At 42.3% G+C, this 12,673-nt stretch overlaps 2 protein-coding genes and 1 long non-coding RNA gene across 3 annotated transcripts in view; 1 reads left to right on the top strand and 2 right to left on the bottom strand.

The window, feature by feature from the left end:
• LOC146257000 (uncharacterized) overlaps positions 1 to 311 on the bottom strand; it is a 3,569-nt gene extending 3,258 nt beyond the window's left edge. The window contains exons 1-2 of the mRNA XM_084674963.1: positions 195 to 311; positions 1 to 100 (exon numbers count right to left, since the gene is read on the bottom strand). The exon at positions 1 to 100 is cut by the window's left edge and continues 112 nt beyond it. Coding sequence (XP_084531089.1) covers positions 1 to 100; positions 195 to 300 — 206 coding nt within the window. The 5' untranslated portion in view covers positions 301 to 311. The remainder of the gene's footprint in view (positions 101 to 194) is intronic.
• A 2,416-nt stretch (positions 312 to 2,727) lies between these two features.
• On the bottom strand, positions 2,728 to 10,051 carry LOC146256998 (uncharacterized). The gene is made up of 3 exons (XR_014729978.1): positions 9,688 to 10,051; positions 3,095 to 3,230; positions 2,728 to 2,928 (listed from the first exon to the last, which is right to left on the bottom strand). It is a non-coding gene; the product is annotated as an uncharacterized LOC146256998 (long non-coding RNA).
• Positions 3,106 to 8,820, top strand: LOC146256999 (uncharacterized). The gene has a single exon (XM_084674925.1). The coding sequence runs from the start codon at positions 6,680 to 6,682 to the stop codon at positions 7,601 to 7,603; it is 924 nt and encodes a 307-aa protein (XP_084531051.1). The 5' UTR covers positions 3,106 to 6,679; the 3' UTR covers positions 7,604 to 8,820.
• Positions 10,052 to 12,673: the final 2,622 nt, after the last annotated feature.

Here is a 12,673-nt window from a genome sequence, read left to right as displayed (position 1 = left end):
GGACCCCTGCCCTCGGCCAGGTGGTGCCCCTGGTGCGCCCCTGTCTGCTGGTTAGCAAACAACCTGCTGGAAATGTCACTGGTCCGGACATGATCAGAACCTGCAAAGATGAAATATATTACAACCATGTGTATTCCATGCACGTTAATGTATGTGTTATCTGCAATGGGCCAGCTGGTGCAGTGACTGTCTACCTGAGACTGTGTTGATAGGAGGCAGTCTGTCCTCTCTCAGGTTGGGCCTGGCGACATTGGCTTTTCTCTGAGGGTTCAGCCAAGCGTCCTCATTCTGCCTGTGCATCTGCTTCAGGTCAGCTAGACAGGCAAAGTACAGTCAGACACTTTGCACAGTAATATCTGCAATCAATTGAACTCCAATCAACTTATGCGATCCTGAAAGGTGAGGCAACAATGAAGGTAAGTGAAACATGCTACAACGTACTTATGAGGTCCCCTCGGGTGTCTCTGAGGGGTGCGCCGCACCCTCCCCGGCCCCATGGGTCATAGTTTTTGATTTCGGCCTCCAGCTTGGCCTCAGCCCGGTCCCTCTCTGCCTTCTCCAGCCTCCGGCGCTCCTGCTTCTCCTGGATCTGCAGGGATTCAAGGTTGTGAAGGAATTTGGTGAGGAATACTGACTCCCCTGGAACTACATGTACCAGAGGTTTGAGGATAGACTCAGTCAGCATACACAATGACATCACCATGAACATGAGACTTTCAACTTGCACAACTAGAACAATGCATCCATTGTGAACAAAGATGGTCTTGTATTTAACTTTATCAGGTTATAAAAGCATAATGATTATTTCATTTTGAAACCGAGTCGCTAAAGGCTCTAAATGGGAAGGATGCCCTTTGTGAATTAAAGTAAAGTATAAAAAAACACACAAATCTACTTTGATGTACAACTGCTCTGTTTCATCTGACCAAAAGGCTACCTACTCCCTTTTCTCTACCCTCTCTGTCAAAACCTTACATGCCCATCATCACAAGGTCCACCTTGGAATTTCAGTCACCACATTTCAATTTCAACCACAACATCTCAAAGTTGATGAAGAATATTCCATGTTCTACAGTTCAGTCCACATGATGGTGAGTTTGTTAGTTCAATCCCGAAACATTATCTGTGAGCGTAACTAATTGCATTTGGTGTATTTTGGTACTGTATTCCAACTGTTAGAGGTGGGGGGAAGAGGTCACCTGCTGTTCCAGTTCCTCCTGGTATGTTGGCGCCCTCCACTCAACAGGCTCCACCTTTCCCAGTCTGGTGGTCCTGCTCTCTCTATAGGGAGGTCCACCCTCCTCAGCCAAGGGACCCCTGCCCTCGACCAGGTGGTGCCCCCAGTGCGCCCCTGTCTGCTGGTTAGCAAACAAACTCCTGGAAATGTCACTGGTCTGGACATGATCAGAACCTGCAAAGATGAAATATATTACAACCATGTGTATTCCATGCACGTTAATGCATGTGTTATCTGCAATGTGCCAGCTGGTGCAGTGACTGTCTACCAGAGACTGTGTTGATAGGAGGCAGTCTGTCCTCTCTCAGGTTGGGCCTGGTGACATTGGCTTTTCTCTGAGGGTTCAGCCAAGCGTCCTCATTCTGCCTGTGCATCTGCTTCAGGTCAGCTAGACAGGCAAATCATAAGAAGTGTTTTAAATACAAGTTTCAAAAGGAAAAATCAGCAGACCAGCAAACATTTTTACCCCTGACTTCAAAACTGTTTAAAATGTGGCCCTCTACAAAGTGACCATATCAAATCATGTTATTCATATGTATAGCCCTTCTTACAAACAATGTCACGGAGGGCTTCACAGATCAGATGAGCACGTATATATTTATATATATATATATATATATATATATATATATATATATATATATATATATATATATATATATATATATATATATATATATATATATATATATATATATATATATATACATTTGAGTGTGTGTATATGTGTGTATATAGGGATGAGCCTGTATCTCTCATCAATTTAACACAGATCCACTTATGCGATCCTGAAAGGTGAGCCAACATTGAAGGTAAGCGAAACATGCTACAACGTACTTATGAGGTCCCCTCGGGTGTCTCTGAGGGGTGCGCCGCACCCTCCCCGGCCCCATGGGTTGTAGTTCTTCATTTCAGCCTCCATCTTGGCCTCAGCCCGGTCCCTCTCTGCCTTTTCCAGCCTCCGGCGCTCCTGCTTCTCCTGGATCTGAAGGGATTCAAGATTTTGAAAGAATATGGTGAGGAATACTGACTCCTCTGGAACCACATGTACCAGAGATTTGAGGATAGACCCAGCATAGATTGTGTCATCATCATGAACATAAGACTGACTTTCACTGGGTGAGACGGTCTAAATGGGATGAAACAAACTAACTTACAAATGATGTAAAAAATCGATATAAATCTACAACTTTTAGAATTGATCTGACCAAAACATTCACTCCTCCATTCTCTGTACCATTCACGTCAAAACATGACATGCCCACCATCATTGCTCTACTTTTTTCAAACATAGACCAAGGTAAAACACAGAATCTCAACTCAAAGTTGATCAAGAAATGTCCATGTATCATAGTTCATTCCATGTTTTGGTGAGTTTGTACCTTCAATACCAATCCCTGATCTATGAGCAGAATCAATACTATTTACAGTATTGTGTGTATTTCTGTACAGTATCCCAACTCATAGAAGGGAGGGGGGCTCACCTGCTGTTCCAGTTCCTCCTGGTATGTTGGTGCCCTCCGCTCAACAGGCTCCAGCCTTCCCAGTCTGGTGGTCCTGCTCTCTCTATAGGGAGGTCCACCCTCCTCAGCCCAGGGACCCCTGCCCTCGGCCGGGTGGTGGCCCGTGTACACCCCTCTCTCCCCTTCAGTCAGAGTGGAGGGATCTCTTCTGAGGGAGGCACCGTACTCCTAGGGAAGAGAGAAAAGGCTTCATGCTATGAGCAGTGATCCATTTCAAATGACATTTACTCGCTACAAATGAGGTGCAATTCACAGAGCAGTATTTCCTCTCACACCATTTTTGAAATAAAAGCCAGTCAGCTGTCTGTACTCTACTGAATAAAGAGAAACTCACCCTTGTTTCCATGTAAGGACCATCTTGTTTAAAGTTAGGGTTAAGCTTCATTTTCTGACACTTTGGCCCACTGCTGCTTGAGGAAGTTCTCAAGTTCAGTTTTCTCAATTTTGCAGATGGAAAATTGTGAACACTTCTGTGAACACAAGACGGTGTTTACCTACAAGTATTTGGCAACTGGTAAGACACACAGGTAGCCTACTTAAGGCTTCTCTTCCAACTAAAGCACACCAAAAGTTCTCACACATGATGTAATTCCCATATTTCTGACAGTTCATAACTGTGCAATGACACTAATATTACTGGTACGCATTAAGACCTTACCTTATCTCTGTACTGAGTTTCTGTTTGTGTCAGTCTTAGGTAATATCGGCTGCCAAAAACTGTCAGGCGTGACATCATAATGTAATGCTTTGGAATGCCAAGATGTGTCCGTTGCTATGTCAACATCGGATTATGATGTCACGCCTGATGCTTCTTTGCAGGGAAGTTTCCCATGGTAAAAGTGGGGGTACGCGCACCCCGAAGGACGCGGATCGTTCTCTAGTGTACGCAAAATAAATCAGTGATTTTCCACCCAAAACAGTCCTGTTGATGATTGGCCGACTGCAGTCTTAGTATCAAAAATAAATACATGCACTCTAGGCCTAGTGTATCAACAGAATAATATCATCACAATGTCTAATATGTCGGCTAAGGGATGATGTTAAAATAATATAATTAGGCTACAAATTCAGTTCATTTGCAAGTTTGCGAGATTCAGTTCATAAAATGTTCACTCATTAGAAGAGTGCGTTCCCGCAAAAGTAAACGATCATACGCGATTCACACACTATCTGTTATTTTGTAGCTAATCCATTTTACCAATGCAGCAGTGAATATATAGTCAAAAGCATCAATGTGAAATCAAATGACGAAAACACATTTTTCTGTAGACTACACATTTGTTTCCTCAAAATAAATTCTCCATTGACAAGGCTTCCATGTTCTATCCTTTCCATTGTATATACATTCACTTCGCCAGATATAGAAGACAGTTAAGACTTAGGAGAACTGCGAACATGATTGTTCAAAGATAGTTGGTTCACTCCAACTTTGGGTTGTAGTGCTCGCAAATCTTTGGGGCCAAGGTGGAGTGACGAGGACTAGGCCTACATGCTGGCAGGGTGGGTGCATGAGGCTTTGTGACCTACCTCTGAAATATCAGGTTTCTATTGGATTTATGTCCAATAGTGAATCAACTATGTTCCATTTTGTTTGTATAAAGTAAATACACACTGATTCTAAGCATGGAGTTCTTTATTTAAGGTTTTTAACATTGAAATCATAATAATCATAGTTTTGGCTCCAACAGTTAGGCAAATAACAAATAACAAATAACCTATATTTTCAACCTTTTGGCTGAAAATATAGGTTATTTTTAAAGCAGAATAAATAGATCAAATTTAAGGGAATCAGGGAGAACAATTAATTGACACTTTCACATTGATTTGGGTAATTAGGGGTGGGCGATATGGCCAAAATATTCTATCGCTTATAAATAATTTTATATCACGGTATATATCATGGTATAGTAATTGTTATGTAAATTATATTAAAAATGATACAAAATAACCATACCATACTTAATCACACTCAATTATTTATTACAAACAAAACAACAAACACAAACAAAACAACACTTCAGTTAAAAACAAAAGACTTTAAAAAGTTAAGAGTACGAGCGTTCCAATTGCAGTCATGCCATCCGCGTGGTGACCTACTAACAGCTCTATTACGGATCCGTAATGCCCTCCAACGAAAATTTCAAAATCAGCAAAAGCGATCAGTCTGACTTTTACTACTGTTGTATCACCCGATGCATGACTCTCTGGATTGGCACCCCCTCGAGGGAGCGTCCAAAGAAGGGGAGACAGAAGTCTCACATTATACCGTCTTTGTTGTTGAATTCAAGAGAAGGATGTCTGTTATCTGTGTAAATATCAGATGCTATTTTCAACACAAAATCCTTAAAATTCGTCATTCACACGGTATAGTAACGATCACGCGAACCAACATTCTTGCTCCACGACATCGCATTCTGAGGAAATATACCCCAGTATGATCATGATTATTGCTACACAAAATGTACTTTGTGTAGCAGTTTCAAAGTATTTCACATGGCATGGCTCTTCATACTAATGTATAGGTTCAAAGGCATGCGATTTTAATGCAGTTAGCCTGTGCATATAGGGTGGGTTACTCAGACAGGTCGAAAACAACAGCCTTCTGATCCAAAATAGGTTATCAGCGGTCCAGAAAAGGGACCAAAGGTTCACATGCCTAGCCTACAAAAGACAAGTACTAAAAACAATGTATCAATGTATCAACATCAAAATAACCATCAAATCCTTTTTTAAGATAGGACATTTTATTCTTATTGTTTAAGTCTATGAAATAAATGAACGGCCAGCGGTGTATATTTTGTTTTGCCTCCCCTTTCGAATTCAGAATTCAAATTACTAGACAAAAAGTTATATTCTCAGAAAAGTGGATTTTGAGCGCTCCATTCATTCTGCACTCGCTCGTTAGCGCCCTCATATGGAACTTCAACCAGTTCAGAACCCGGACGTTTCCCGAGAGTGGCAGTTCTCTCCATAGATTATGTCTATGGTTCTCTCTATATTAGACATTCTCTGCTATTGATAACGGGAGGCTCCAGGCTGCAGCCATACACTCTTGGGCCGAGGGGTGGGGGTCTGGTTCGATGAGGCTTGTTTGCAGTGGGGGTAAAAAGTGACGTCAAAAATAAGCGACGGTGTCTGTTTACCTCCCGAGTTCTCACCGTAGCAGGCAAAGTTGTGAATCAAGCTGAAGGAATGTAACTAGGCCTACAGTGTGGCACTTTAATCTGATTTTCAAGATCAGAGTTACCTATTGTATTTCTACCTTTTGTCATTTTGATTAGGCTATACATCTTATTCGGCCATTTTATCTAAACATTTTTAGATAAACCTTTGAAAAGTTTCACTCATTTTTATTTTCATGAAATGCGACTGAGGAGGACGGCGGAGTATTAGGCCCATTGCAGATAAAACAAAGTTCGATAAGTCCATCCATTCCTTAGAATCAGCTTTATTCGCCAAGTAAGTTTACACAAACAAGGATTTTACTATGCAATTTACAATCAACTAACAAGGAATAGATTTGTGTATCAGAACAAATATTAGGAAGGTTAAGATCAGTTGTTGGAATTCATTGGGGGAGAGGGAAATGTTTCCCAATATTCAGCTATATAAATCCGATATGAGATGATATGAGATTCTGCTTTGCATCACACCAATTGTAACTTGCTTCAAGCTTTAATAATTAACGTAAAATATATTTGATTCAATAGCGTTTGAGTTTCCTTAGATCTCTGATTCTAGAAACATTATAATGGAGTTGTTTTCTGGGCATGCAGTATTCATCACAGTGTTGTGTGTTTCTCCAGAAAAAATACACCTGAGAAACACACTGCTCACCAAAAGATCAACAAGCTTCGAGAGACTAGACACCAGACAGGACCTTGAGAGACCAGACAGAGAACAAAGAGAAACCTGAGTTATGGAGACACATCAGTGTAACACCTGTGGAAAGAGCCTTTCCTCATCCAGTAGCCTCAAGAAGCACATGATGATCCACACTGGAGAGAAGCCCTACAGCTGTGACCTCTGTGACTATAGTTGTAAAACAAACGGCACTCTAAAAAGCCATATGGATATCCACACCGGACAAAAACCATACAGCTGTGACCTCTGTGGTAAAACCTTTTGTCGTTCTGGCGCTTTAACAGTTCACAGCAGGATCCACACTGGAGAGAAGCCCTACAGCTGTGACCTCTGTGGTAAAACCTTTAGAGGACCTGGCCAATTAAAAGTTCACAACAGGATCCACACTGGCGATAAGCCCCACAGCTGTGACCTCTGTGGGAAAACCTTTAGCCGGGCAGATTCTCTCACTCTTCACAGCAGGATCCACACTGAAGAGAAGCCCTACAGCTGTGACATCTGTGGGAAAACCTTTAGCCTGGCTGGCAATTTCAGAGTTCACAGCAGGATCCACACAGGAGAGAAGCCCTACAACTGTGACCTCTGTGGGAAAACCTTTAGCCGGGCAGATACTCTCACTCTTCACCGCAGGATCCACACAGGAGAGAAGCCCTACGGCTGTTACCTCTGCGGTAAAACCTTTAGCAAAGCTGGCAGTTTCAGAGTTCACAGCAGGATCCACACAGGAGAGAAGCCTTACAGCTGTGACCTCTGTGGTAAAACCTTTAGCCAGGCAGGTACTCTCAGCATTCACTGCAGGATCCACACTGGAGAGAAGCCCTACAGCTGTGACCTCTGTGGAAAAACCTTTAGAAAGGCTGACCATTTAAGAACTCACAGTAGGATCCATACTGGGGAAAAGCCCTACTCTTGTGACCTCTGTGGGAAATCCTTTAGCCAGGCAGGTACTCTCAGCCTTCACTGCAAGACCCACACATGAGAGAAGCCCTACAGCTGTGACCTCTGTGGGGAAACTTTTGGCCATGCTGGCATTTTCTGCCTTGTGCAAGGTTATGTAACAAATGACCTCTTTCCCTCCTCAACAATACATAAACAGGTCATCACTCACTTCGTAGCAGATTGTTATTGCTACGTTCTGGCTTCAACATTTCTCGCCCTAGTTCTACTGGCCTACAGTACCATGAACGTAAAAATAACGGTGATGATAGAAGGCAATCAATTGACGCAACTCTTTCTCTTTATGACTCTGCATGCAGCTAAATGGTACAAATTGGTATCCAGAGCCTCAGCGCAAAAAGGGAAAACATATTGACCAGCACTTTTTTTGCAAGGTTAGCTAGCCATAACTCTCAAATCTCTGGCTATTAGTGATTTGTCGTTCGTGAACGATTTGTTCATTTTGAACAAAACCCTTACAAGGACTCTGGAGTTACGAGTCCTCTCAAAGAGTGATTCGTTCATTTCCCGACTCGGTCTTTCTACGAGTCTTTGTATCATTTTTCACGTGACCTGCATAGACTCTGTAGCTCGAGGAAACAAATGATTCGTTCATTAACCGACTCGGTCTTTCTACGAGTCTTTGGATCATTTTTCACGTGACCCGCATAGAGGGTTTTCACCGACGTCACATTCTGGGCAGTAACCCGGATGCGCGAACTCTGTGGAGGCACTCGGTGTAAATAACTGAATGGAGTACAATGGAGTATTATGTGCTCTGGATACTTTAAGTGAATGTAACCATGTCCAAACAACCGAAAAGCTCATCAAAACACAGCCAAGATGCAAAGGCATATAAGGATTTGGACCACAAGAAAATGCGCGATATTTTGTTCATTGTGTAGGTAGCCGCACATTAGTTTTAGAATACCGCGGGAGGCACTGCACACCCGTACATGAGAGACCCCACCAGCGGTCCCGAGAACACGCGTGACTTTGCGGTGAAGTGTGGGTGTGATAGTACCGTGTGGCCAATGCTCGCTGTGCCCTAGTGGGATTTGAGCGTGGGTTTGTTGTGTAAGGACACGTTTGCCGTGCCCCGTGGGGGTGTTTATTTAAGAGGGGCTGCCCAAGTGACAGGAACCAGGGTCGGTCCCGTGGGGGGTTTCTAAGTGCGGGGGCTCCATCTAAGGCTGGAAGATCTGTGTGTGCCTGGCTCAATGCTCTCTTATGAATTCCAAATAAAGTGACGTTTTTGTACTTTGCGTGTTCCCTCTCCTATATGTCCAGTGGTGTACTCGTACTAGCCTGCATTGACTAACTACACTCCATAGTGGAGGCAAGGTTTATTACAGTTGCATATCCCAATATAGTCAACTACCGGGTTTTCTCGTCGAGCCCATACACAGCGGAAGACCTTAAATCCTACAAAGGTTTGGAGGCCTATAACCAGATGGTGTGTGGATGGGTGAGGGAGACGCAGTACCAACTTATCAACGACCGTTGTGTTGTAAGTAAGTAATGCAATAACGTCTTTAACCAACCTAACCTTAACTGTATGATATCATTGCGATACTCAAGGTGTAGCCAAGTGACTCTCAATCCGGTTTTTTCCCTGGTAGATCTTGGTTGAGCATTGCCAACCAGCGCCTCCTTTACATTGATAATCGCTGGAATTGACATTCCTCTCCCTGGTTTTTAATAACTTTGGGAAGTCAATAATATTGCAAATGTTTTTCTCGATCTGTCCTATGGGTACAACCTGAAACACGGCAATAATTAACCATTTTCCTTGACGACGTTGGGTACATTATACAGTGCCTATGCTTTGTTGTGATGCCGAGTGCCTCCAATATGGCTACTTCCGGTCTGATGACGCCGTGAAAACTCTATTGTATTTTTTAGTAGAGGAAACAGTTTCCTTATGCCTTTTGCGTGGCCGCTGTTTTAGTAAGACGTGAATGATATTCGGTGTCATCGATAGCATCATACTAACTGGTTTTGTTATTTTCACTTCTATTACACTTACAGTTTAGTGCAGTGTAATTGTTTGACGTGATAATTAAATGCTAGTGTGATGATACATGACCAAATCATACAAACTAATGATACTAACTACTTACTAACCGAGAGTGAGATAATGCCGGGAAATATCAAACTGAGGCTGGAACGTATCGACCGAGCGATAGCGAGGTTGATATGGCAAAGCCGAGTGTATATATGTCTATGGTACTGACCGCTGAGGAGGGCAATACGCGCCTGGCATGAATCCCCATTAGCCAATCAGAAAGCTCGTACCGTCGTTGCCATAATAATACTTTATTTGAATGCAGGAATTTCTTCAAATTCAAAGCACCGAATCAGTAAAATGAACCGAACTTCCCATCACTACTGGCTATCTGTTGCGTGTGTGCAGTCTTTTTTTTTTACTAAGGTAGTCATAGCAACCCCAGTATCGGCATGGAAAGTCAATTTTCGCACTCTGATACCATCAAACAATGGGCGGAGAACTGCCACTCTCGGGAAACTTCCGGGTTCTGAACTGAAGTTCCATGTGAGGGCGCTAACGAGCGAGTGCAGAATGAATGGAAGTCTATGGAGCGGTACCCCTCAAAATCCACTTTTCTCAGGATATAATTTTTTGTTTAGTAATTTGAATTCTGAATTCGAAAGGGGAAGCAAAAAAAATACACACTGCTGGCTGTTAGATTGTTTTAAAGTTGCCTTTCTGTTCTAAAAGGCTTTTGAAAATGTAATTGACATCATACACATCGTACGACCAGAGCTACTGCTTTACGGCAAACTCTGGTCACTTACTTTTTTCTCTCAGGGCATCGACAACACAGCTGACAGGTTAGGCTCTCCCTGTCAATACACATGCTAGAAAGAGTTTTGGCTTGCTAATGTTGTTGCTAATGTTGCTAATGCTCTGACATTCTGATTCCGCTTCGGATGCCATCAAGCGGGAGCTCTGATCGTATCAGTCCTTCACTAACCAATCAGCATTCATTAGCAGAATGCCAGCGTGTTATGGGCAACAACGACTCACCCTGTAAGAAAAAAAAAGGACTTAAGTACTCGTTAATTCAGCTTTCGACCTAGAATCCATGTTGAACATGCAAAAACTACAAATCGGAGATTTCTCAACGACAATCAGGCGAAAGAGACAAATTTAGCCGTTTAGCTCCATAGACTCCCACAATGCATTGCATGACGTCACGTTGGGGAGACAACAGACAAATGTCTGCTTTAAGACCATTGAAATCCATTGTAAATAAACACTACAGCTAGTACCAGAGAATGTCTAATATGGGTTCTGCTAGTACCATCAAAACTTGGGACATCTCGGAAATGTGTTTACAACGACGGGGAAAATATTTAATTAGCGATGATCTTGGGGGGATTTTACAGGTGGGACTGGCAAGTAAAAAAAATAGCTAGCCCATAGCTAGCATGATGTCTTCTGCTGTACTACTAGAAGTAACTAAGTTGATTTTTTTGCAGGGCAAGTGGAAGAGAAATGTACTTGCCCCACTGGACAAGTTAAAACAAAAAAAACAACAAAAAAAGCTATGTTACTTGCACTGGCCAACTTGCAAAGACTGAGGATAGCCTACCGAAGTTGAGTTAGCCAATGTCGTTAGCAATGCTAGCTAACGTTAGTTTGCTAGCAGTGGCAGTATATAACATTTTACTGGTTCTTGCAGCTGTTTGTTTAGCAGGTCACAGTGTTTACAAGCCCTGATAGTGTAACTGAGACAACGCAGTAGATACGACTTTCTTGGATGTGCTAGGCTGGATATACTGTTTCACAGTAAGTAGTTCTACAATGGTAGTATCGTATCTTGCCTTGTAGTGGCAGCATCAATCATACATTTAAGAAATTCAAGACTTGCATGTACAGTAAGTAATGTCACATTAAATAATGTATTTAAACTCAAGCTAGTGTGGTGTGTCACTGTCTTCAATGCCACAGGCTTTTCTGTCAAAAGAAACGTTTTCATTTCCAGCACATTCAGTGAAGTTTGGCCAGCAACAGCAGCTAAGCTAGCTTGCTCGACTGAGACCGACAGAAATGGTCGCTTTTGGCTTATTTACTGATAATGATCGCTTCCAGCAAACTTATTTTCAATTTGCCATTTCCCCCTAAATAAATGTCCAGCTTATTTACGTGTTTGCGGGCATAGTTTGAATCGCGATTCCATCTGAAAAATACTGCCGGTGACAACGTTGTTAGAATAGCTTGTATGTATCAAAGGGGGTTCGGCTTGTTTCATAATAAACTGACCCATTTGCAACCGACGCAAGCAAGCACACACTACAATTTCCCCCGAAATTATACCCTCTCTCCTCTTTAGCGATTCTATTGACCTTATTCCGGAAGTCACGATGGGCGCGGCCATCCGCGTATTCTCATTTCCGGTTTAGATACTTTCCACTTTATAACGGTGCTAAAAGACAGTGTCTTAAACAGGCTCTGGTACTCATTTATGGCTAATAAAGATGCCCAGCGTCAACTGCAGTTTGTGGCTGCCATAACAGGTGGAGAAGACGGAATCAGACCCTGTATTATCATTGTTTTGACCATGGAAAGAAGAGGTCCGAGTGTTGTGGGCCGACATAATTTGCATCGACCTCCAACCAAAGTTGAGGATCTGCGTCCCTGGCTGAAGGCGCTGAATAAAAAAAAAACTGAAGTTTCCTTTTGTCTGCTCGTATTAATAAAGGGTGTAAACTAACTATATTTTAGTATGTTTTAGTGTTCTCAATTCATGATATAAGTAGATACATGATTATAACCAAACGTATGGGCATGGCTGTGAGCAAAACAATTGCTGCAGTACATCTAAATTTAATATAAAGCTTTTGAAACAACGTGGCAATCAAATTATTTCATGCGTCTTTCTAACTGCCATTAGATAGGAGGGAAGATACATATCTTGTAAGTTTTAACACGTTGCATATCGCTTGTACCAAAGCCCCTCGATGAAAAGGTTGTAACTTTTTATTATTACAGCACAATTTGTCACTCATACATTTGCAGTTTATGGCTAATAGCAGAGACCTGATGTAAAAACTAGAGCCTCAAGTAGATAAACAAGAAGCTAGCTAA

Source organism: Hypomesus nipponensis, chromosome 15 (assembly GCF_054491055.1).
Source record: "Hypomesus nipponensis isolate SF chromosome 15, ASM5449105v1, whole genome shotgun sequence".
In the NCBI taxonomy this organism is placed as follows: Eukaryota; Metazoa; Chordata; class Actinopteri; order Osmeriformes; family Osmeridae; genus Hypomesus; species Hypomesus nipponensis.
Note: the sequence above shows the minus strand (reverse complement) of the source record. Positions and strands in the feature narration are given on the sequence as shown.

Bases quoted from the DNA above. Each gene is read 5' to 3' on its own strand.
- LOC146256999 (XM_084674925.1), top strand. From the start codon at position 6,680: ATGGAGACACATCAGTGTAACACCTGTGGAAAGAGCCTTTCCTCATCC.